This window comes from Erinaceus europaeus, chromosome 13 (assembly GCF_950295315.1).
Source record: "Erinaceus europaeus chromosome 13, mEriEur2.1, whole genome shotgun sequence".
In the NCBI taxonomy this organism is placed as follows: Eukaryota; Metazoa; Chordata; class Mammalia; order Eulipotyphla; family Erinaceidae; genus Erinaceus; species Erinaceus europaeus.
Genome location: NC_080174.1, coordinates 41,875,351 through 41,898,914, shown reverse-complemented (window position 1 = coordinate 41,898,914; position 23,564 = coordinate 41,875,351). Strand labels below are relative to the sequence as shown.

General features: G+C 43.7%; 1 protein-coding gene across 8 annotated transcripts in view; it reads right to left on the bottom strand.

The window, feature by feature from the left end:
• PIGV (phosphatidylinositol glycan anchor biosynthesis class V) overlaps positions 1-23,564 on the bottom strand; it is a 55,196-nt gene that overhangs the window by 8,086 nt on the left and 23,546 nt on the right. For 6 of the 8 annotated variants that reach the window (XM_016192287.2, XM_060205632.1, XM_060205634.1 and 3 more), the window contains one exon: positions 20,403-21,219. The exons of 1 other annotated variant lie outside the window; for it this stretch is intronic. In XM_016192287.2, coding sequence (XP_016047773.1) covers positions 20,938-21,219 — 282 coding nt within the window. In that variant the 3' untranslated portion in view covers positions 20,403-20,937. Of the gene's footprint in view, positions 1-20,402; positions 21,220-23,564 lie in introns of those variants that run through there. One more of the 8 variants, XM_060205638.1, reaches the window with a different exon arrangement.

The window sequence follows — 23,564 nt, the reverse complement described above, 5'->3', positions numbered from 1 at the left end:
AGGGACAAAGACAGAGTGACACCTGCAGCCCTGCTTTACCACTCATGAAGCTTTCCCCTTGCAGGTGGGGACCAGGGTCTTGAACCTGAGTCCTTGCACACTGTGGTGTGTGTGCTTAACCAAGTGTGGTACTGCCTGGCCGCTCCATCTCTCTCTACCTGAAATTTTTTTTAAAGACTAGGAAAAGAGGGGCCAGTCAGTGGTACACCTGGTTAAGTACACACGTTTCAGTGCACAAGGACCCAGGATTAAGTCCCTGGTCCCCATCTGCAGGGGGGAAGCTTCACAAGTGATGAAGAAGGGCTGCAGGTGCCTCTCTCTTTCCCTCTCTATCCTCTTATCCCTTCTTAATTTCTCTTTGTCTCTATCCAATAACAAAAAAATAAATAAGTAGTAATTTTTTAAGTAGTCTTTTTTTAAAAAAGAAGGAAACAGGGGCCATGTGGTGGCGCACCTGGTTGAATGCATGTTACAATGTGCAGACCTGGGTTCAAGCCCCCAGCCACCACCTGCAGGATGAATGCTTTGCAAGTGGTGAAACAAAGTTGCAGGTGTCACTCTATCTCTCTCTCCCTCTCTATTATTCCCTTCCCTCTAGATTTCTTGTTGTCTCTATCCAATAAATAAATAAAGATCATTTAAAATTTTAAATTGTGGGAGTCAGGCAGTAGCACAGTGGGTTAAGTGCATGTGGCGCGAAGTGCAAGGACCGGCTTAAGGATCTCGGTTCCAGCCCCGGGCTCCCCACCTGTACGGGAGTCTCTTCACAAGTGGTGAAGCAGGTCTGCGGGTGTCTATCTTTCTGTCTTCCCCTCCTCTCTCCATTTCTCTCTGTCCTATCTAACAATGACAACATCAATAACAACAATAATAACTACAACAACAATAAAAAAAAAACAAGGGCAACAAAAGGGAAAATAAATAAACATATTTTTAAAAATTAAATTGTTTAAATTGTATGAGACAAATGAAAAAAAAAAAAAAACTCATACAAGTCCCTGTTGTCATCATCATTGTCATAAACAATACTTGCTTCAGTCAGAACTCCATCACAAACAGCCACAGGTGATACCCTGAGCTTAGTAGTAGAGTATAAAATTTGTATGCCTGAGGTCCCACGTTCACTCTTTGGTACCATATATGGTAGAATTTAGCTTTGGTTCTTTCTCTTTTCTATTTAATAAGTACTTTTAATAGCCATAGGTGATAATTTGATTAATCATGATGCCTTACCACATCATGGACTAGTGACATCACATATTTAAAAAAAAAATTATTGGGAGTCGAGCAGTGGCGCAGCGGGTTAAGCGCATGTGGCACAAAGAGCAAGGACCAGCATAAGGATTCCGGTTCTAGCCCCCCGCTGCCTACCTGCAGGGGAGTCACTTCACAAGCGGTGAAGCAGGTCTGCAGGTGTCTGTATTTCTCTCCCCCTCTCTGTCTTACCCTCCTCTCTCCATTTCTCTCTGTTCTATCCAACAACAACAACATCAATAACTACAACAATAAAACAACAAGGGCAACAAAAGGGAAAATAAATAAATATAAAAATTTTAAATAATTGTTTTTGTTATCTTTATTTATTTATTGGACAGAGCCATCCAGAAATTGAGAGGGAAGGGGGAGACAGAGAGGGAGAGAGACAGAGAGACACTTGAAGCCCTGATCCACCACTTGTGAAGCTTTCCCCTGGCAGGTGGGGACCAGGGGCTTGAATCTGGATCCTTGTGCACTGTAATGTGTGCACTTAGCCAGCTACACCACCACTTGGCCCTGCATCACATTTTTCATTGTCAACTTGCTTAGCACATTTAATCCCAATTATAGAGCCAAACTAGGTTCCTAATCCTAACCTTTGATTAGTACAACTTCTGTATCAGTCATCGAGACAGAAACCACAGCAATTGTTGGCACAAAGGATAGAACATAAAAAATGGTCAGGGCAGCTGGGCAGCGCAGTGGGTTAAGTGCACATGGCACAAAGCGTAATAGGACCAGCACAAGGATCCTGGCTAAAGCCCTCAGCTCCCCACCTACAGAGTGGTTGCCTGACAAGCGGTGAAGCAGGCCTGCAGGTGTCTACCTTTCTCTCCCTCTGTCTTCCCCTCCTCTAGATTTCTCTCTGTCCTATCCAACAACAACGACAGCAATTACAATAATAACAATAACAAGGGCAACAAAAATGGAAAAAAATGGCCTCCAGTAGTGGATTCATAGTACAGGCACCAAGCCCCAGCGATAACCCTGGAGGCAATAAATAAATAAATAAATAAATTTAAAAGGCTAGAATAATTAGCTAGGTAAACATTGTTAATTTTTTCTTTATAGGATAGAGATTGAGGGGGAGGGGAGACAGGGAGAAAGAAAAGACACCTACAGCACTGCCTCACCACTCATGAAGCTCTCCCCACCTCACTGCAGGACTTCGGGCTTGAATCTGGATCTTTTTTTTTTTTTTTAAGATTTTATTTATTTATTAATGAGAAACACTGGAGGAGAGAGAAAGAACCAGACATAACTCTGGTACATGTGCTGCCGGGCATTAAACTCAGGACCTCATGCTTGAGAGTCCGATGCTTTATCCACTGTGCCACCTCCGGGACCACCAATCTGGATCCTTACACATTGTTACATATGTTCTCTCCTGGGCGTACCACCACCCAGTCTCAGTAAAATTCTTAACTAAAAAACTGAAAAGGTAAATCCCAGGACTATAACAAAGGGGACAAAGTTTGCCATGACTAAAATCCAGAAAATTAAGACAGAGACTCTATGGAGTTAACAGACCTCTATATCTACTACCTGGTGTCTGGGGTATGACCTGACAATTGATGTCTCTAACTGGAACACTGGGCTAATTCCGCTACTGTTGGGAGAAACTCAAGAGTGTAGTTTCTGCAACAGGAAGGAACTGCTGCTGCAGGGGTGAAGGAGCATTGTTAGAGTGACCTCAAAAGACAGGAAGCAGAGGAGTCCTTTCTTCCTCCTCGGTCTCACCATCTCCCTCTAGTGGTCCCTATTGGCAGAGCCAACATAAAACCAGCTGACAAAGTAGGGAGAGTGATTTGCAAAGCTCCATCTCCAGGCTCTGGGAGAAAGTAGGAGGGTAGATAGCATAATGGTTATGTGAAGAGACTCTCATGCCTGAGGCTCCGAAGCACTAAGTTCAATCCACTGTACCGCCATAAATCAGAGCTGATCACTGCTCTGGCATAAAAGAAAAAGTAGAAAGATGACGGGCTATGAAAAAAAAGAAGAAGAGAGATAATGGGCTGCATGGTGGTACACCTGGTAAGAGTGTACATGTTACCACGCGCAGGGACCCAGGTTCAAGCCACTGGGCTCTACATACAGAAGGAAGCTTTGCAGATGGTAGAACAATTATCGTTCCCTCTCTATTTCTATGCCTATCAGAAAAAGAAAGAAGAAAAATTAGTAGAAAGGTGAGTTTTGAGAGGCCAGGCCGTGGCATCCCTGGTTAAGTACACACACTACAGTGTGCAAGGACCCTGGTTCAAGCCCCTGGCCCCCATCTGCGGAGGTGGGGGGGAGATTCACGAGTGGTGAAGCAGAACTGCAAGTCTCTCCTCTATCTCCCCCTCTCCTCTCAATTTCTGTCTCCATCCAATAATAAATTAATTAAATTTTAAAAATAAAGGTGAGTGGGAGTCAGGCAGTAGCAACGGGTTAACCGCAGGTGGCGCAGAGCGCAAGGACCCCCATAAGGATCCCAGTTTGAACCCCTGGCTCCCCACCTGCAGGGGAGTCGCTTCACAAGTGGTGAAGCAGGTCTGCAGGTGTCTATCTTTCTCTCCTCCTCTCTCTCTTCCCCTCCTCTCCATTTCTCTCTGTCCTATCCAACAACAACGACAACAATAATAACCACAGCAATAAGAAACAAGGGAAACATAAATATTAATAAATAAATAAAGGTGAGTTTGAAGTGAAGACAATAACTTAATAACTAGTGCTTTTACAAAGTACAAGAATAAGGTGATTTATTTTTGCCTCCAGGGTTATCGCTACACTATGAATCACTACTCCTGGAGGCCATTTTTTCCTTTCTTTCTTTCGTTTTTTTTTTAAATAGGATAAGACAGAAAGAAATTGAGAGAGGAGGGGAAGATAGAGAGGGGAGGAGAAAGATAGACACCTGCAGACCTGCTTTACTGCTTGTGAAGCAACTCCCCTGCAGGTAGGGAGCCAGGGGCTTGCTTAACCTAGTGTGTTACTGCCTGGCCCCCAGTTATTTCTTTTTTAAAAATGATTTTTTTTTTTTGCCTCCAGGGTTATTGCTGGGGCTTGGTGCCTGCACTATAAAGCCACTGCTCCTGGAGGCTATTTTTCCCATTGTGTTGCCCTTGTTAATGTTATTGTTGTTATAGCTGTTGTTGGATAAGGCAGAGAGAAATCAAGGGAGGAGGGAAAGACAGAGAGGAGGAAAGAAAGATAGACACTTTCAACGCTCAGGTTCATTGGGGAAGCAATAACAGAAGCCAGACCTTCCATCTTCTGCATCCCACAATGACCTTGGGTCCATACTCCCAGAGGGTTAAAGAATAGGAAAGCTATCGGGGGAGGGGATGGGACGCGGAAAGTAGAATGATGCTTGGTAGGAGCTGGTGTTAGAGGGGGATGTGAGTTATTATTTAATTGGTATGGCTTCAGTATGTGAAAATAAAAATAAGTTATTTATTTGGAGACAGAAAGAAATCAAGAGGGAAGAAGGCGTTAAGAGAGGGAGAGATACCTGCAAATCTGCTTCACCACTGGTGACGCTTCCTGCCTGAAGGTAGGGACGGGAAGCTTAAACTTGGATCTTTGTGCACTGTAATGTGAGTGTTTAACCAGGTATGCCACCACTAGGACCCTTGAAAAAATTATTTTAAAAACATTTATTTGGGAGTCGGGTGGTAGTGCAGCGGGTTAAGTGCACGTGGTGCAGGGTGCAAGGACCTGCATAAGGATCCTGGTTCGAACCCTCAGCTCCCCAACTGCAGGAGAGTCACTTCACAGGTGGTGAAGCAGGTCTGCAAGTGTCTGTCTTTCTCTCCCGCTCTTTGTCTTCCTCTCCTCTCTCCATTTCTCTCTGTTCTATCTAACAACAACGACATCAATAACAACAGCAGTATTAACTACAACAACAGTGAAAAACAACAAGGGGAACAAAAGGGAAAATAAATATAAAATTAAAAAAATTGGGAGTCGGGCTGTAGCGCAGCGGGTTAAGCGCAGGTGGCGCAAAGCACAAGGACCGGCATAAGGATCCCGGTTCGAGCCCCGGCTCCCCACCTGCAGGGGAGTCGCTTCACAGGCGGTGAAGCAGGTCTGCAGGTGTCTATCTTTCTCTCTTCCTCTCTGTCTTCCCCTCCTCTCTCCATTTCTCTCTGTCCTATCCAACAACGACAACAACAATAATAACTACAACAATAAAACAACAAGGGCAACAAAGGGAATAAATAAATAAAATAAATATTAAAAAAAAATTTTTTTAATTATATAAAAAAACACATTTATTTACGAGAGAGAGAACCAGAGCACCACTCTAGTACACATGATGCCAGGGATCAAACTTGGGACCTCATGCTTGAGAGTCCAAGAAAAAGATAAAGCGGGGAGTCGGGCGGTAATGTGAAGCGCAAGAACCCAGTTCCTGGCTTAAGGATCCCAGTTCAAGGCGGTGAAGCAGGTCTGCAGGTGTCTGTCTTTCTCTCCCCCTCTCTGTCTTCCCTTCCTCTCTCCATTTCTCTCTGTCCTACCTAACAATGATGACATCAATATCAACAACAATAATAATAATAAAAAAACAAGGGCAACAAAAGGGAAAATAAATATTTTTTAAAAATTTAAAAAAGACAACAAAAACCTAGTGGTAAAAAGGAGAGAGAGAGAGAGAGACCTACAGACCTACTTCACCACTCATGAAGCATGCCCTCTGCAGGTAGGAAGAGGGGGTTGAACCTAGCTCCTTGTACTTGGTAAAGTGTGTGCTCAACTGAGTATGCTACCACCTGGATCCCCAAATAATTTATTTTTATTTATTTTTAAAAGACTTCATTTTTTTGTTTTTATATTTCTTTTTCTTAATTTTTATGTTTATTTATTTTCTCTTTTGTTGCCCTTGCTGTAGACTTCTTTTTTTTACTCTTTTTTTATTTGAGGGAGTAGAGAGAAATTGAAAAAAAGTTCAATATCTTGCTCTACAGTTTAATATGTGTTAAGCTAGCCTTGGGGCTGATTTCAAGGTCTAAATTCCAGTTCTACTTGAACTGAGTTCTCCCTTTCCTGTTCCATTTTCTACTTCCTATACGCACATAAAAAAAAATGGGAGTCGGGCGGTAGTGCAGTGGGTTAAGTGCAGGCGGCGCAAAGTGCAATGACCAGGGTAAGGATCCCAGTTCGAGCCCCCAGCTCCCCACCTGCAGGGGAGTGTCCCTTCACAGGCGGTGAAGCAGGTCTGCAGGTGTCTATCCTTCTCTCCCCTCTCTCTGTCTTCCCCTCCTCTCTCCAACAATGATGACACCAATAACAATAGTAACTACAACAATAAAACAAGGGCAACAAAAGGGAATAAATATTAAAAAATAATAATAATAGAATAAATTATTTACTTGGACTCTCAAACATGAGGTCCAGAGATCAATCCCCAGCAGCACATGTACCAGAGTGATGTCTGGTTCTTTCTCTCTCCTACATTTCTCATTAATAAATAAAATCTAAAAAACAAAACAAAAAAAAACTTCAAACTGGGAGTCAGGCGGTAGCACAGAGCATGTGGCGCAAAGCACAAGGACGGGAGTAAGGATCCCGGTTCGAGCCTCCGGCTCCCCACCTGCAGGGGAGTCGCTTCACAGGCGGTGAAGCAGGTCTGCAGGTGTCTATCTTTCTCTCCCCCTCTCTGTCTTCCCCTCCTCTCTCCATTTCTCTCTGTCCTATCTAACAATGACGACAATAACTACAGCAATAGTAAAAAAAAAAAAAAAGGGCAACAAAAGGGAAAATAAATAAATATAAATTAATTTTTTAAAATAACTGCAAAGTATGTTTTCATCACAGTTCAGTATTTATAAAATTGTTACACTATAATACTGCCAATACCAAAAAAAAAAAATTTACTAATGAGAGAGACATAGAGAAGGAGAGGGAAAAAACTAGAGTCACTCTTGCACATGCAAAGCTGGGGATCAAATTTGAAACTTCATGCTTGAAAGCTAGTCTCTTTTTTCTCTCTCTCTTTACTTTCATAAGAGAAATAAACCAGAGCAGTGGTCGGGGAGGTGGCGCAGTGGATAAAGCACTGGACTGTCAAGCAGGAGGCCCTGAGTTCAATCCCCGGCAGCAAATGTACCAGAGTGATGTCTGGTTCTTACTCTCTTTCCTATCTTTCTCATTAATAAAAATAAATAAAATATTAAAAATAAATTAATAGGGAGTCGGGCGATAGCGTGGTGCAAAGCACAAGGACTGGCGTAAGGATCCCGGTTCAAGCCCCCAGATCCCCACCTGCAGGGGAGTCGCTTCACAATCGGTGAAGCAGGTCTGCAGGTATCTGACTTTCTCTCCCTCTGTCTGTCTTCCCCTCCTTTCTCCATTTCTCTCTGTCCTATCCAACAACAACGACAACAATAATAACTAGAACAAATAAAACAACAAGGACAACAAAAGAGAATAAATAAATATTAAAAATTAATTAACTAATTAACTAGAGCATTTCTCAACTCTGGCATAGGGTGATTCAAGAATCTCTGGGAGGTCAGACATACAAATACGGCGTTCTTTTTTTTTAAATTTTTTATTAATATTTATTTATTCCCTTTTGTTGCCTTTGTTTTATTGTTGTAGCTACCGCCTGACTCCCCAAATATGGTGTTCTACCACTGACACCCTCTTCTGTTCCTATGTCGTCTTTTTTTTTTTTTTTTAAAAAAACTTTTTAGGGGGTTGGGTGGTAGTGCAGCGGGTTAAGAGCAGGTGACACAAAGAACAAGGACCAGCGTAAGTTACGATCCCAGTTGGAGCCCCCGGCTCCCCACCTGCAGGATAGTCGCTTCACAAATGGTGAAACAGGTCTGCAGGTGTCTATCTTTCTCTCCACCCTCTCTGTCTTCCCCTCCTCTCTCCATTTCTCTGTCCTATCCAACAACGAATAACATCAACAACAATAACAAGGCTACAACAACAAGGGCAACAAAAGGGGGGGGGGGAGATGGCTTCCAGGAGCAGTGGGTTCATGGTGCAGGCACTGAGCCCCAGCAATAACCCTGGAGGCAAAAAAAAAAACTTTTTAAAGATTATTATCTTTACTTACTTACCAGAAAGATATAGTCAGCTATTGAGAGCAAGGGAGATAGGGAGAGACACCTGCAACCCTACTTCACCACTTGTGATGCTTTTCCCCTACATGTGGGGACTGGGGGCTTGAACCTGGGTTCTTGCACCTTGTAATGTGTGTGCTTAACCAGGTGTGCCACCACCTGACTCCTGTCATTGCCTTTCAATTCTACCTGTCCTTCAAAGCCCATCTCAGAGGTCGCTTTTCTATAGACTCCAGATCTTCCAAACTGGGTGGGACCTTTACTTTGTGTGAATTTACAAAATGCTTACACTGGATTTCACTTTTTCCTAACCATACAAGTAAAATTTCAATTCATCCTCATTGTAAAAAGTTGAAGAATGGGAAGACAGCATAGTGATTATGCAAACGAATTTCATAGCCAAAGCTCCGAGGTTTAATCTCTAGTACCAACATGGGCTAGAGCTTAGCAGTGCTCTGGTTACAAAAAGAGAGAAAAAGAGAGAGGGCATGATAGATAGCATAATGGCTATGCAAAGAGACTCATGCCTGAGACTTTGAAGTCCCAGGTTCAATCACCCATCCCATCATAAACCAGAGCTGAGGAGTTCTCTGGTTGGGGAAGGGAGAGAAACTACTACAATCTGCAGAATTGATCTTTACTGGGACTTCACCTCTTTGGGATGAATTTTTCAGATAGAAAGACAAAGCTTCCCCCAGTGTGGCAGGGGCCAGTGTTGGAACCTGGGTCACAAACATGATATAGCAGGTACACTATGCAGATGAGCTATCTTGCTGGCCCTATTTCCATTTTTTTTTTTTTTGGTGGAGTTCTTTTTTTGTCCTTTGACATTATTTATTTATTTATTTATTTATTTCATTTTTGGTTTTTAATAACCAAGATTAAAAAATATGTTTTGGGGGTTGGGCAGTAGCGTAGTGGGTAAAGCGCATGTGGCGGGAAGCACAAGGACAGGATTAAGGATCCCGGTTTGAGCCCCCGGCTCCCCACCTGCAGTGTCTATCTCTTCCCCCTCTGTCTTCCTCTCCTCTCTCTATTTCTCTCTGTCCTATCCAATAACGCCGACATCAACAACAATAATAATAACTACAACAACAATAAAAATCAAGGGCAACAAAAAGGAAAAAAAAGCATGTTTTATATTTACTTATATTTAAAAAAAATATTTATTCCCTTTTGTTGCCCTTGTTGTAGTTATTATTGTTGTTGTTACTGATGTAATTGTTGTTGGATAGGACAGAGAGAAATGGAGAGAGGAGGGAAGATACAGAGGGGGAGAGAAAGACACCTACAGACCTGCTTCACCGCTTGTGAAGCGACTCCCCTGCAGGTGGGGAGCCAGGGCTCGAACCCGAATCTTTATGCCGGTCTTTGCACTTTGCGCCATATGCGCTTAACCTACTGCGCTACCGCCCGACTCCCATTTATTTATTTATTTTTACCAGAGCACTGATCAGCTTTAGTTTTTGGTGGTACGGGGATTGAACCTTGGAATTTGGTGCCTCAGGCATGAGAATGTCTTCATGTAACCTTACCCTTCTCTTTTATTTTAAAAATATTTTTATTTATGGGGGTTGGGCGGTGGAGCAGTGGGTTAAGCGCATGTGGCACAAAGTGCAGGGACCGGCGTAAGGATCCCGATTCGAGCCCCCGGCTCCCCACCTGCAGGGGAGTCGATTCACAGGCCGTGAAGCAGGTCTGCAGGTGTCTATCTTTCTCTCCCCCTCTCTGTCTTCCCCTCCTCTCTCCATTTCTCTCTGTCCTATCCAACAACGAACAACATCAACAATGGCAATAATAATAACCACAACGAGGCTACAACAACAAGGGCAACAAAAAGGGGGGGGAAATGGCCTCCAGGAGCGGTGGATTCATAGTGCAGGCACCAAGCCCAGCAATAACCCTGGAGGGAAAAAAAATTATTTATTATTGGATAGAGACAGAGAGAAATTGAGAGAGGATAGAGAGATGGGGGAAGAGCTGGAACAGAGAGACACCTGTAGCCCAGCTTCACCATTTGTGAAGCTTTCCCCCTGCAAGTAGGGGCCAGGGGCTTGAACCTGTGTCTTTGCGTACTATAATGTATGCTCTTAACTAGGTGCACCACCACCTGGCCTTCATTTATTTATTTGTTGCCTCCGGAGTTATTGCTAGGGCTCAGTGCCTGCACTGTGAATCCACTGTTCCTGGTGGCCATCTTTTTTCCATTGTTGTTGTTGCTGCTGCTGTTGTTTTTGTATAGGACAGAGAGAAACTGAGAGAGGAAGAGAAGATAGAGAGGGGGAAAGAAAGATACCAGCAGACCTGCTTCATTGCTTTTGAAGTGACCCTCCTTCAGGTGGGGAGCTGAAGGCTCAAATCTGGATCCTTGCACTGGTCCTTGAGTTTTGCACTATGTGCACTTAAGCTGGTGTGCTACCACCAGACCCCCTATTTTTTACTTTTTAATGAAAGAGTCAGACCAAGAGCACACAGCTCAGCTCTAGCTTATCAAGTGGTGCTGTGGATTAAACCTGAGACCTCAGAGGCTCAGACATGAAAGCCTTCTGTGTAACCATGATGCTATATCTCCCCATCCCTGATTGATTTTCATGAAAGGGGTAGGTAAAAACCAGAGCACTGCTCAGCTCTGGCATATGGTGATGATGGGGACTGAACATGGGGCCTCTTGGTTTTAGGCATAATAGTAGCTTGCTAACACTGGCATAATCTCCCCAGCCTTAAACGTTTTTTTTTTTGTTTGTTTTTTGACTAATATTTCTATGTATCTGCTAGCAATGTTATTATAGTTATTAGAGGACAGGCAACTTGACTGAGTCATCTTTATTGCCCTAAATCCTCTAAAATAGGCATTAGTAAACAATTGCTGAAAGAATCAATCAATTCAAAAATCACTGAGCCTGCACACACTACAATTTTAGGTGAAGGTAAGATAAGGCTGAAAAAATAAGTGTTTCCCCGGGCCCCCAAGAAGACTGGTAAAGACGTGTCAGACACTCACTCCTCCCACCACCATTAAAGAACAAAAAGAGCTGCTTCTAGGTAGATGATGCGGCTGGTTTCTGTTTTAGCTGGGCCTCGGAAATTACTTTTCTCTGAAACTGTAGACGTTTACCCCAGCTGCAGCATTGTTAGACCTCAGAGTAAACAGGAAGCTTCCTGCCTCGGGCCCTTCATGTCCCTCTCTCAGACTATTAAAGAAGGTTAATGGGTTGGTAAAAGGACAGCTGCTGGCCATAAAGTCAGCCCATTCCTTAGATCCTCAGAGATCAGCAACTACATCCCTCCATGGTCAGAGTGAAAACTTTCTTTCTCCAGGTGACATCAGGTATGTTCATCTAGCTGGGGTCATCAGTTCTCTCCTTAGTGATCAACTGGAATCACAATAGTATTTCCAGAATTCTTGTGATTTAGTACTAGTCAATGCTCAGGACTAGCTAAGAAAATGGGATTTGTGGTCTAGAAGTAAAGACTTAGGACTCCAGAAGCATGAGGTTCTGAGTTTGACCCCCACAGCACATGTACTAGTGATGTCTGGACCTCTTTCCCTCTCTCTCCTATCCCTCTCTTAAATACATAATATTAAAAGAAAAAGAAGAAAAGGGGGAGGGGGACTGGGTGGTAGCACACCTGATTACCAAGTGCAAGAACCCAGGTTCAAGACCCGTCCCTTCCTTCTCTTTTTTTACCGTATCGGATAAAAGAAAAACTAAAGTTGTTCAAAAAAAAATTAATTAACTTAAGGGGCCGGCTGGTGGCGCAGCTAGTTCAATGCACAAAAGGACCTAGGTTCAAGCCCCTGGTCCCCACCTGTAAGGGGAAAACTCCAGAAGCAGTGAAGAGCAGTGCTGCAGGTGTCTCTCTGACTCTCTCCCTCTCTGTCTCCCCTGCCCCTTTTGATTTCTGGCTGTCTCTATCCAACAAATAAATGCGAAAATTAAAAAATTTTAAAAAAACTTTAAAAAGTTATTTAAAAAACAAACAACAGCAACAAAAAGATATATCAATGGTTATGAAAAAAAACCTGAGCCCAAGGCTCTGAAGTCATGGGTTCAATCCCCCAGACCATCATAAGCCAGATTTATGCAGTGCTCTGGTAAAAAAGAAAAAAAGGGGGGTGGGGAGAAAAAAAAGAAGAAGGAGGAGGAAGACAAGAAGGAGAAAGAGGAGGAGGAGGGGAAGAAGGAGGAATGGAATAAGAAGGAGGAGGAGAGGAAAGAAGGGAACAGAAAAAAAGAAAAAAGATGGAATCCCCACTTAGAGGGTTTCTAGTCCTTGAGATCATGGTTTAGGGGTTGGAGAGACAGCATGATTATGCAAAAGACTCATACCTGAGACTCTGAGCTCCCAGGTGCAAACCCTAACACCACCATAAGCCAGAGCTGAGCAATGCTCTGATCTGTCTCTCTCTTTCTAGCTTTCTCATTAAAATAAAATAAGGGAATCTGGCGGTGGTGCAGCGGGTTAAGCACAGGTGACGCAAAGCCCAAGGACCGGCGTACCGGTTGGAGCCCCCGGCTCCCCACCTGCAGGATGGTCACTTCACAAACAGGTCTGAAGCAGGTCTGCAGGTGTCTATCTTTCTCTCCCCATCTGTCTTCCCCTCCTCTCTCCATTTCTCTCTGTCCTATCCAACAATGATGACAACGATAATAACTACAATAATAAAACAACAAGGACAACAAAAGGGAATAAATAAACAAATATTTTTTAAAAATTAAAATAAAATAAAATGTTTTTTAAAAATCCATTTTTGGGGGCGTGGGGTGGGTGATAGTGGGGATAGCTCAATTTGTAAGAGCCAGTGTTGTTATACCTGAGCCTCCAAGGTTCCAGGTTCAACCCCCTGCACCACTACAGTGCTCTGGTTGCTTTCTCTTTCTGTGGATATTTCCCTCTCCTAAAAATAAAACATTGCATATTTCTTTAAATTGTATTTGATAGGACAAAAATTGAGAGGGAAGAGGAGCTAGGGTGGGGTAGAGACATTTATAGGATTGCTTCACTGCTAGTGAAGCTACCCCCCTACTGGTGGGGACTTGGGGCTTGAACCCAGTTCCTTGAGCATGGTAACATGTGCGTTCAACCAGGTGTACCACTGCCCAGCCCCAACAATAAATCTTTTATTTTATTTATTTATTTTCCTTTTTTGTTGCTCTTATTTTTATCATTGTTGTAGTTATGTTATTGTTGTTACTGATGTTGTTGTTGCCAGATAGGACAGAAATGGAGAAAGCAAGAGAAGACAGATGAGGAGAGAAAGATAGACCCCTGCAGACTGGAGAAGCGACCTCCCTGCAGGTGGGGAGCTGGGGATCTTTTGGCCCTCGAGTTTCGAGCCATGTGCGCTTAACCCGCTGCACTACAACCCAACCCCCAATAAATCTTTTTTTTTTTTTTTAATAAATTTAAGGGGCTGGGTGGTGAAACTGTACTGCAGGAGGTATCTCCTTCCTCTCTGCTCCCCCTTCCATCTCAGTTTCTTTCTGCCTCTATCCAATAAATGAAACGCATATATATAGATAATTGAGGAGGGCCAGGCAGTGGTGCACCTGATTTAAGTACACACATTACCATGCATAAGGACCCTGGTTTGAACACCCACTCCACACCCCCAGAGGGGAAGCTGCACAAGTGGTGAAGCAATTACTATAGGTGTCTCTCTCTATTTCCCTTCCTGCTCTCAATTTCTCTCTGTTCTGTCCAACAACAACAACAACAAAAAGCCGCCAGGAGTAGTGGATTCATCATTATCACCCAACCCTCAGTGATAACCCTGGTGACAATAAAATAAATAAGTTTTAAGTCACTTTTCTGGGGTGATAAGATCTGTTGGAAAGCTAAAACTGCCATGGCAGTGAGACCGCCCCTTACCCTGTGGGGTTTGTCACCTCCCCCAATAGAGAATCAAGCATTCTTATTTATCTCCCTCCTCAACACAGGAAAAGACAGACATCAGGGATGCAACTCAGCTTTTTTTCTTTGCTTTGTTTGACTTGAGTTTTTTTTTTCTTTTTTCTTCTCTCTCTTTTACAGAGACAGAAATTGAGAGGGAAGGGTAAGATAGAGGGGGAGAAAGAGAGGGAGCTAGAGATGGTGGTGCACCTGGTTGTGTGCAAATGGAACAACACACAAGGACCCAGGTTCAAGCCCCCAGTCCCTACCTGCAGGGGAGTCGCTTCACAGGTGGTAAAGCAGGTCTACAGGTGTCCGTCTTTCTCTCCCCCTCTGTCTTCCCTTCCTCTCTCCATTTCTCTCTGTCCTCCGACGATGACATCAATAACTACAACAATAAAACAAGGGCAACAACAAAAAAAAGGGAATAAATAAATATTTTTAAAAATTTTAAGAAAGAGAGAGACACCTGCACTGCTTCACCACTTCCCCCCATAGGTGAGGACCTCATGACTGACGGTTCAACATTTTATCTGCTGCACCACCTCCCAAGCCACAGCATGTGTCCTACACATATGAAGTTCTTGGCTCAACCTCTGAACTCTCCCTAAAAAAGAGAAGTGGTACATGGTATAGTACCTAAAGCTGTGGACCTAAAAGTGTGATGCCGAGTTCAATTTCTGGCATTGCATATACAAGAGTGATGTTCTGGTTCTCTCTCTCCCTCCCCTGGTTTTATCACAGCACTGCACAGCTCTGGTTTATGGTGGTGTTGGGGATTTAACCTGGGACTTCAGAGCCTCAGGCATGAAAGTCTTTTGCATAACCATTATGCTGCCTCCCTGCCTAAATATATATATTTTTCCTCACCATGGGTTATCATGGGTTAGATGGGTTACTGCTGGAACTCAGTGTAGGCACTACAATCCACTGATCCTGGTGGCCATTTTTCTTCTTCTTTTTTCTGTCTTTCTTTCTTTCTTTTTGATAAGACAGAGAGAAATTGAGAGGGAAGGGGCAGATAAAGGACAGAGGAGAGACAGGGTTGGGGAGACAGTATATTGGTTATACAAAAAAGACTATCCCGAGTCTGGTGGTAATGCAAGGGACTAAGTGCACGTGGAGCAAAGCGCAAGGACCAGCTTAAGGATCCCCGTTTGAGCCCCCGGCTCCCCACCTGCAGGGGAGTCGTTTCACAGGCGGTGAAGCAGGTCTGTAGGTGTCTTTCTCTCCCCCTCTCTGCCTTCCCCATCTCTCTCCATTTCTCTCTGTCCTATCCAACAATGGCATCAATAACAACAACAATAACTATATCAATGAAACAAGGGCAACAACAGGGAATAAAAATAAATAAATAAATAAATAAAAAGACAATCATGGTGGCCAGGCAGTCGTGACCTGGTTAAGCACACATAGTACTAAGTGCAAGGACCTGCCCCTGGCTCTCCACTTGCAGGAGGGACACATCACAAGCAGCAAAACAGGTCTGCAGGTATCTATCCTTTTCTCTCTCTCTATCTCCCCCTTCTCTCTCAATTTCTCCCTGTCCTATCTAATAAAATGGGGGGGGAAGACTCTCATTCCTGAGGCTCTGAGCTCTCAGATACAACCCTAGCATCCACCATAAGCCAGAGCTGAGCAGTGATCTGGTGTCTCTCTCTCTCATTTAAAAAAATAATACTCTTGGGAGTCGGGCATAGCTCAGCGGGTTAAGCGCACCTGGCGCAAAGCGCAGGTACCGGTGTTAAGAATCCTGGTTCGAGCCCCCAGCTCCCCACCTCCAGGGGAGTCACTTCACAGGCGGTGAAGCAAGTCTGCAGGTATCTTTCTTTCCCCCTGTCTTCACCTTCTCTCTCCATTCCTCTCTGTCCTATCCAACAACGGCGACATCAATAACAACAACAACTACAACAACAATGAAAAACAACAAGAGCAACAAAAGAGAAAATATTTAAAAAAATTTTTTTAATAATAATAATACTCTTTAGAAAGGGAGACACCTGCAGACCTGCCTCACTGCTCATGAAGCATCACCTCTGCAGGTGGGCAGCAGGGGCTTGAACCCAGGTCCTTGTGACAGCGATATGTGCACTCAACTGGGTGCACCACTGCCTGACACCCCAATAAAAATATTTTTTAAAAGAAAAGGGGTGGTGTTGAAGAAGACAAAGAGGACAGTCCATGAGAGAAAGAAAACCAATCTGTGCTCCTACCTCAGCAATAAGAGTGAAATAAGACTTCAGCTGTTCCAGCACACATAGTGGAAGTCCCTGGGTTTGCAGCTGTTGGTGAGGAGGGAGGGAATACTTTCTGCCAACTAGAGGGACAGTAGGGCAAGGGTGATCATCTTTTGCCAAGAAGGGCACTCGGGAATCTTGGCAGAAGGTAGAGGGCTGCCCCAATCTGTGTGTACATTTTCAGAAGCATTTGACTCTGGACCAAATTCTCTCAGCTGTGCTAGAGCTGGGATGATGGCTGGGAAATGCTTACTGGCCAAGCTCACTAGAAACTCCAACAGAGGGTGCTGGAGCTCAGCCAGGAGCTTCCCCTCAGCTGGCAAGTTTAGCATTCTGTCATGGTCAGAGGGAGCGTGTTAAAATTCCAGTTCTCAGGGCTCTCCAGAAGCTGCTTATGATTATCCATCTAGTCTGAAATTTCTGCTTGCTGGAAATTTTAGTTTCAAAAAGGAAGGAGTGGCCCAGGAGGTGGCGCAGTTGTTGTGACTTTGGGCTTGCAAATGTGAGGTGCTGAGTTTCAACCTAGCAATGCCTAGCCAGAGTGCCTCTTTCTCTCCCCTCCCGTCTGTAGCTCATAAAATAAAACACACCTGAGCAAGGACCGGTGTAAAGATCTGTTTGAGCCCCAAGCCCCCCCACCTGCAGGGGAGTCGCTTCACAAGCGGTAAAGCAGGTCTGCAGGTGTCTTTCTCTCCGTCTCCCCTCGTCTCTCCATTTCTCTCTGTCCTACCCAACGACGACGACATCAGTAATAACTACAACAATAAACCAAGGGCAACAAAAGGGAATAAATATTTTAAAAATCTTAAAAATAAAATAAAATACACCTTTAAAATGGAATAAAGTAAAATGGGTTTTTGTCTCCTTTTCTCCACCATCATGTTGGTGGACTGACGGGTCCTTGCTATGTCTTCCTATAAGACTTTCAGAATCAAGCGCTTCCTGGCCAAGAAGCAAAAGCAGAACCACCGCAGTGGATTCAGATGATAAAGTCTACTGGTGATAAAAAAATAAACCAGATACAACTCCAAGAGAGACACTGAAGAACAAGGCTGGGTCTATAAGGATTCCCCTAAGATGTGCACATATTTATGCTGAGATCTGATGGCTAGTATCTTCAGTGAAACACCACTGTTTGCTCATTTAGGAATCTACTCGGCCTTGATTTGTATCTCTTCCTGTTTCCTGGCTTAGTAAGTAAAAGAGAACTGTTTACATATAATAATAATAATACAAATAAATAAAATGGGAAGGAATGGTAATGATGCATTTTCTTACCTGATTCAAAGAATGAACAAAAATAGCTCAGAGGGGGCCAGGTGGTAATGCACCTAGTTAAGTGCATACATTACAGTGCACAAGGACGTAGGTTCAAACCCCTCATCCCCACTTGCAGGGGAAGCTTCATGAGTGGTGAAGCAGTACTGTAGGTATCTCTCTGTCTCTATCCTTCTCTATTGCTCCCTCCTCTCTCAACTTCTGTCTCTATCCAATAATAAAATAAAAAATATTTTAAAAATATGTCAGCAAGGGTCAATGACTACTACAATTGCATTAAAGGGGCATAACCAAATGGGGACTAAAAATATATCTTTGTTTCTGCATCTCCAGGGTTTCTCAAATGTGTGATTTCACTGCTCTGGGGTGGCTTTTTCAGATAGAGGGAGAGAGAACACAGTTCCAAGTTTTCCTTAGGGCTGTAGCACTCCTATGTGGTATTCTGGGGGTTTGAACCTGGATCACACAAATGGAAAGGCAGGTTCCCTATTATATGAGCTATCTTATCTGTCCCCCAGAAGAGAGCATTACCTTCAACGCAGTACTTATATACAAGTCATTTGTGTTGCCATATATTTGCTCCTCTGACCCACATCTACCATCAAAACAAGTACAGGCACTTAAGAACAGGAAGAAAATCAATCACTATTTTGACCGCTGAGTTGCCTGGCACAAATTTATTTATGCAGGACAAAAAGTTTTATTTATCAGGTATCACTGCTTTCATCCAAAGGAAAGATAAGGCAACATGGAGATAGAATTACAGACTTGTATGCATCAGACTGCAAGTTTGATCCTTGGCACCACATATGCCAGAGTGGTGCCCTGGTCTCTATCTCTGACAAAATAAGTCTTCAAATGAAAAGTCAATTAAGGGAGGCCAGGTGGTGGCACACCAGTTGAGCACATATAGTACTAAGTTCAAGGACCTGCCTCCAGCGCTCTGCCTTCAGGGGGACACTTCACATGCTGTGAAGAAGGTCTGCAGGTATCTATCCTTCTCTCAATTTCTCTGTGTCCTATCCAATAAAATAGAAAAAATGGCCACCAAAAGCTGTGGATTCATAGTGCAGGCACTAAGCCCCATCAGTAACTCTGGAAGCAAAAAGAAAAGAAAGGTCATCAAAAGTTGCACTTAGGGAAGTCACGCAGCAGGTTAAGGGCACGTGGTGCAAAGCGCAAGGACCAGTAAGGATACCGGTTTGAGCCCCCGGCTCCCCACCTACAGGGGAATCGCTTCACAAGTGGTGAAGCAGGTCTGCAGGTACCTTTCTCTCCCCCTCTCTGTCTTCCCCTCCTCTCTCCATTTCTCTGTCCTAACAACAACATCAATAACAACTACAACAACAGGGGGTCGGGCGGTGGCGCAGTGGGTTAAGCGCACGTGGCGCAAAGCACAGGGACTAGCGTAAGGATCCCGGTTCCAGCCCTCGGCTCCCCACCTGCAGGGGAGTCGCTTCACAGGCGGTGAAGCAGGTCTGCAGGTGTCTATCTTTCTCTCCCCCTCTCTCTATCTTCCCCTCCTCTCTCCATTTCTCTCTGTCCTATCCAACAACAAAGCAACGACAGCAACGACAACAACGGCAATAATAACCGCAACGAGGCTGCAACAACTAGGGCAACAAAAAGGGGGAAAAATGGCTTCCAAGAGCGGTGGATTCATGGTGCAGGCACCGAGCCCAGCAATAACCCTGGAGGGAAAAAAAAAAACTACAACAACAATTAAAAAAACAAGGGCAACAAAAAGGGGGGAAAAAAAAGGTTGCACAGGGTGGGAGGGGTCGGGAGGTAGCGCAATGGGTTAAGCGCATATGGTGTAAGGATCCAAGTTCGAGCCCCTGGCTCCCCACCTAGGGAGTCGCTTCACAAGCAGTGAAGCAGGTCTGCAGGTGTCTTATCTTTCTCTCCTCTCTGTCTTCCCCTTCTCTCTCCATTTCTCTCTGTCCTATCCAACAACAACAATAATAATAACAACAGTAATAACAAGAAGAGCAACAAGGGCAACAAAAATGGGGGGAAAATGGCCTCCAGAAGCAGTGGATTTGTAGTGCCAGTACTGAGCCCCAGTAATAATCCTGAAGGCAAAAAAAAAAGTTGCATTTGGGGGGTGAGGGGGTGCGCAGTAGCGCAGTGGGTTAAGCACACATGGCCCAAAGCACAAGAATTGGTGTAAGGGTCTCAGTTCAAGCCCCCAGGTCCCCACTTGCAGGGTGGTCCCTTCACAGGCAGTGAAGCAGGTCTGCAGGTGTCTATCCACAGAAAGAAAAAATAAGGGGGGGATGATCACTGGGTGTGGTGGATTTGTGGTACTGGTACAGGGCCCCAGAGATAACCCTGGTGGCAAAAAAAAAAAAAGTACTTTGGGGCCAGTAAGATAAATTGGATAACCAAAAGTCCCAGGTTCAGCCCAGTACCACCATAAGCCAGAGCAGAACAGTCCTCTAGTTAAAAAAAGGAAAAAAAAAAAAAAACAACACATTGCTTTGCTTCAAAAGCAAAGGACTCTGGGGAGGAGGAGATGGGAGGGAAGAGGGTATGGGGGGGGACTGAAAATGTTTTGCAGACACCTATAATGGGTAGACGAAAACTATACTCGTGTCAACTATGCTGTCAACTACTGTCCCCTAATGAAATGACTGAAGGAGGGGGGAGAAAATTCATTGCATGTACAACCAAAAGGTGTTTAATTTGCATATATTTATAAAATACTTCATATAAAATAAATGAACAAATCATGGAAAATATAATCATAAACAATCTCCCATTTAGAAAAAAGGGTCCCACTTACTACTGCTGCCACAGTGTTCAGGCTTCTGATGTCATGTGTGGACCACCCAGTCGTCAGAGATCTTGATGTGATTTACATGTGGGACAGTGATAAGTTCAAGACTATCTCTGTTATGCCTGACTGACAAGAGAGGTCCAGGAATACTTTATATTTGTAATACAATTTCACTTACAGAAAGAATAGCTACTACTGTAAACTGACCATAGCCAGTACCAGAAGGGCTCTCTAGAAGCTCACATTTATTCCACCTCGAACAAGCCTTGAAAAAGACAGAAGGCATTTCTAAAGGCTATAGTAAGTATCTCAAGGCTGTGCAAGTAGACCCAGTATGTATTTGTATTTTCAGACATTGGGCTAAATATGCTTTGAGTCTCTCTCTCATTTTCTGTATCTCTCCTTCTCTCTCTCTCCTGAGACTCTGAAGTCATGTCCAAGGCAGGAAGTTGCAATGTAGGAGTAGTCCCAGGAGCCAGTAAGTCAGGAAGTAGCCTAGTATGCATCGTGTGACTAGAGAACAGGTTTTCCAGTTGCACAAAAGTCTCATAATACAATTTCTGGGCAGCTTTTGTAGTGGTGAGGAGTTCCCTGCAAGAGGTTGCCAAGGCATAATCTCTATCGTTCTCAGTAGTGGCTCTTGATGCTGAAGCAAATGAGCTGGAAACCAGTACACAACAGGAGAGGAGGAGCCCAAGAACCTGGTGAGAACCTGGTGAGAAATCATAAGGGGGGGAACCCACACATTCATTAGAATGTTACTGCCTCAAACTGAACAACCTAGGGGTTTCCTGAGGCTGGAACTATAACCTTATGACCAGAAGTGTTTTACAGTGGGAAAAAAAACCCAACAGAGTTTAAAATCTGATTTATAAAGCTGTGTGTGAAACCAGCTAAATGACTTCAGTCTTACAAACTTAGCTGTAGACTCACAAAATGAACAAACTGATATAAAATAAACTTGATGGGGTTCAATTTTAAATTTTGGGTTGTGGTGTGGGTTTTGGAAGTGTGAGGTAGTTCCCCATCCCATATGGATAGCAAAGCTGAGAGGAAGCAGGCAAATAGCCCAGTGGTTCAAAATTTTACATCTAAGGGTGTTTAGAGCCACGCTTCCAGAGGGAAGCTATAATCTTTGGGGCACTCATTCTACTAATCCAGTTAAAAACACAAAATGCCTCCCAGAGGGCTAGAGAATGGGAAGGCTATCATGGGAGAGGGTGGGTTATGGGGATTGGGTGGTGGGAATTGTGTGGAGTTGTACCCCTCCTACCTTATGCTTTTGTTCACTAATCCTTTCTTAAATTAAAAATTTAAATAAAAAAAAAAACAAAAACACAAAATGCTACTTTTTATTTTCCCTGTGCCTCTTATTGACACAGCTCAGAAAACTTTACAAACAGCTAATGTGGGCCTCCAAGAAGCAGAATCTACTAAGAAGTGGTGACACAGAGCAAAAAGATATCCTCAAGGTCATGCTGAAATGGAGAGCACAGCCAGGTATGAAAAAAGTTGAACAGTGCCACAGTGTGGAGTACCTCAAGACGCCAACTTTCAAGTAGACATTCTGGAAATAATTGTATGTTAGAGGAAAGTTTCAGATACATTAGTGCTTTATTCCTACAGCTCAGATCAGGTTTTCATAACTTCTAGGTCTTTACAAATGCCTTTCCACTTGCCAAAATGTTCTCCTTCTGCTTCTTCATTTTAATGTTTTTTTATTTTAATGAACATTTTAATTTAATTAATTAATTAATTAATTTTAATGAAAAGAGAGACATAGACAGAAAGATACAAAGAGAGAAAAAGAGGATGGGGGTGGTGATAGCATAATGGTTATACAGAAACTCTCATGCCTGAGGCTTCAAAGTTCCAGGTTCAGCCCCCCCACCCCAACATAAGCCCAAGCTGAGCAGTGCTCTCATTTAGAGAGAGAGAGAGAGAGAGAGAGAGAGAGAACAGAGCACTACTCAGCTCTGGCTTATGATGGTGCTTGGGATGGATGCCTTAGATATCAGTCTGTTTGTATAAATATATGCTATCTTCCCTGCTGTTTTTTAAGACTAATTTTTAAAATTATCTTTATTTATTTATTGGTAGAGATAGCCAGAAATCAAGAGGGAAGAGGATGATGAAAGGGAGAGAGACAGAGAGACACCTGCAACACTGCTTGAGCACTCACAAAGCTCTCCCCTTGCAGGTGGGGCCCAGGAACTCAAACCCAGGTTCTATTGCACTGTAACATTTGTGTTCAACCAGGTATGCCACCACCGACCCCCCTTTTGGTTTAATTAATTATTTTTATTTATTTATTGGAGAAATAACCAGAAATTGAAAGGGAAGGGGCTGATAAGGGAGAGAGACAGAGAGACACCTGCAGCCCTGCTTCACCACTCGTGAAGCTTCCTCCCTTGCAGATGGGGATCAGGGCTCAAACCCAGGTCCTTGCACATTGTAACAAGTGCATTCAACCAGATATACCACCACCCACCCACCTTTTAAAAAAAGAAAAAAAGAAAAAAAAAACTAATAGCAAGAAGAGAAAAAGGACCAGAGCATCACTGTGGCACATGTGATTCTGGGATCTCAGGATCTCATGCGTGTGAGTCCAATGCACCACTTCTGGGGACAAGTTTTCCTGCTTCTTCTTTTTCTTAATATTTATTTATTCCCTTTTGTTGACCTTGTTATTTTATTGTTGTAATTATTATTGTTGTTGTTATTGATCTCGTTGTTGTTGGATAGAACAGAGAGAAGTGGAGAGAGGAGGGGAAGACAGAGAGGGAAGAGAAAGATAGACACCTGTAGACCTGCTTCACCGATTGTGAGGCAGCCTCCCTGCAGGTGGGAAGCCAGAGGCTTGAACCAGGATCCTTGCATAGGTCCCTGCACTTTGCACCATGTGCACTTAACCTGTTGTGCTACCACCTGGTCTCCTTTCCTGCTTCTTCAATGGAATGTCTTCTTGCTCTTCAGGAACCAGATTAACTATGATGCCCTCCTTAACTCATTTACTTAGCACTTTTCCCCTCTATGCTGTCTCAATACTTTATTTCA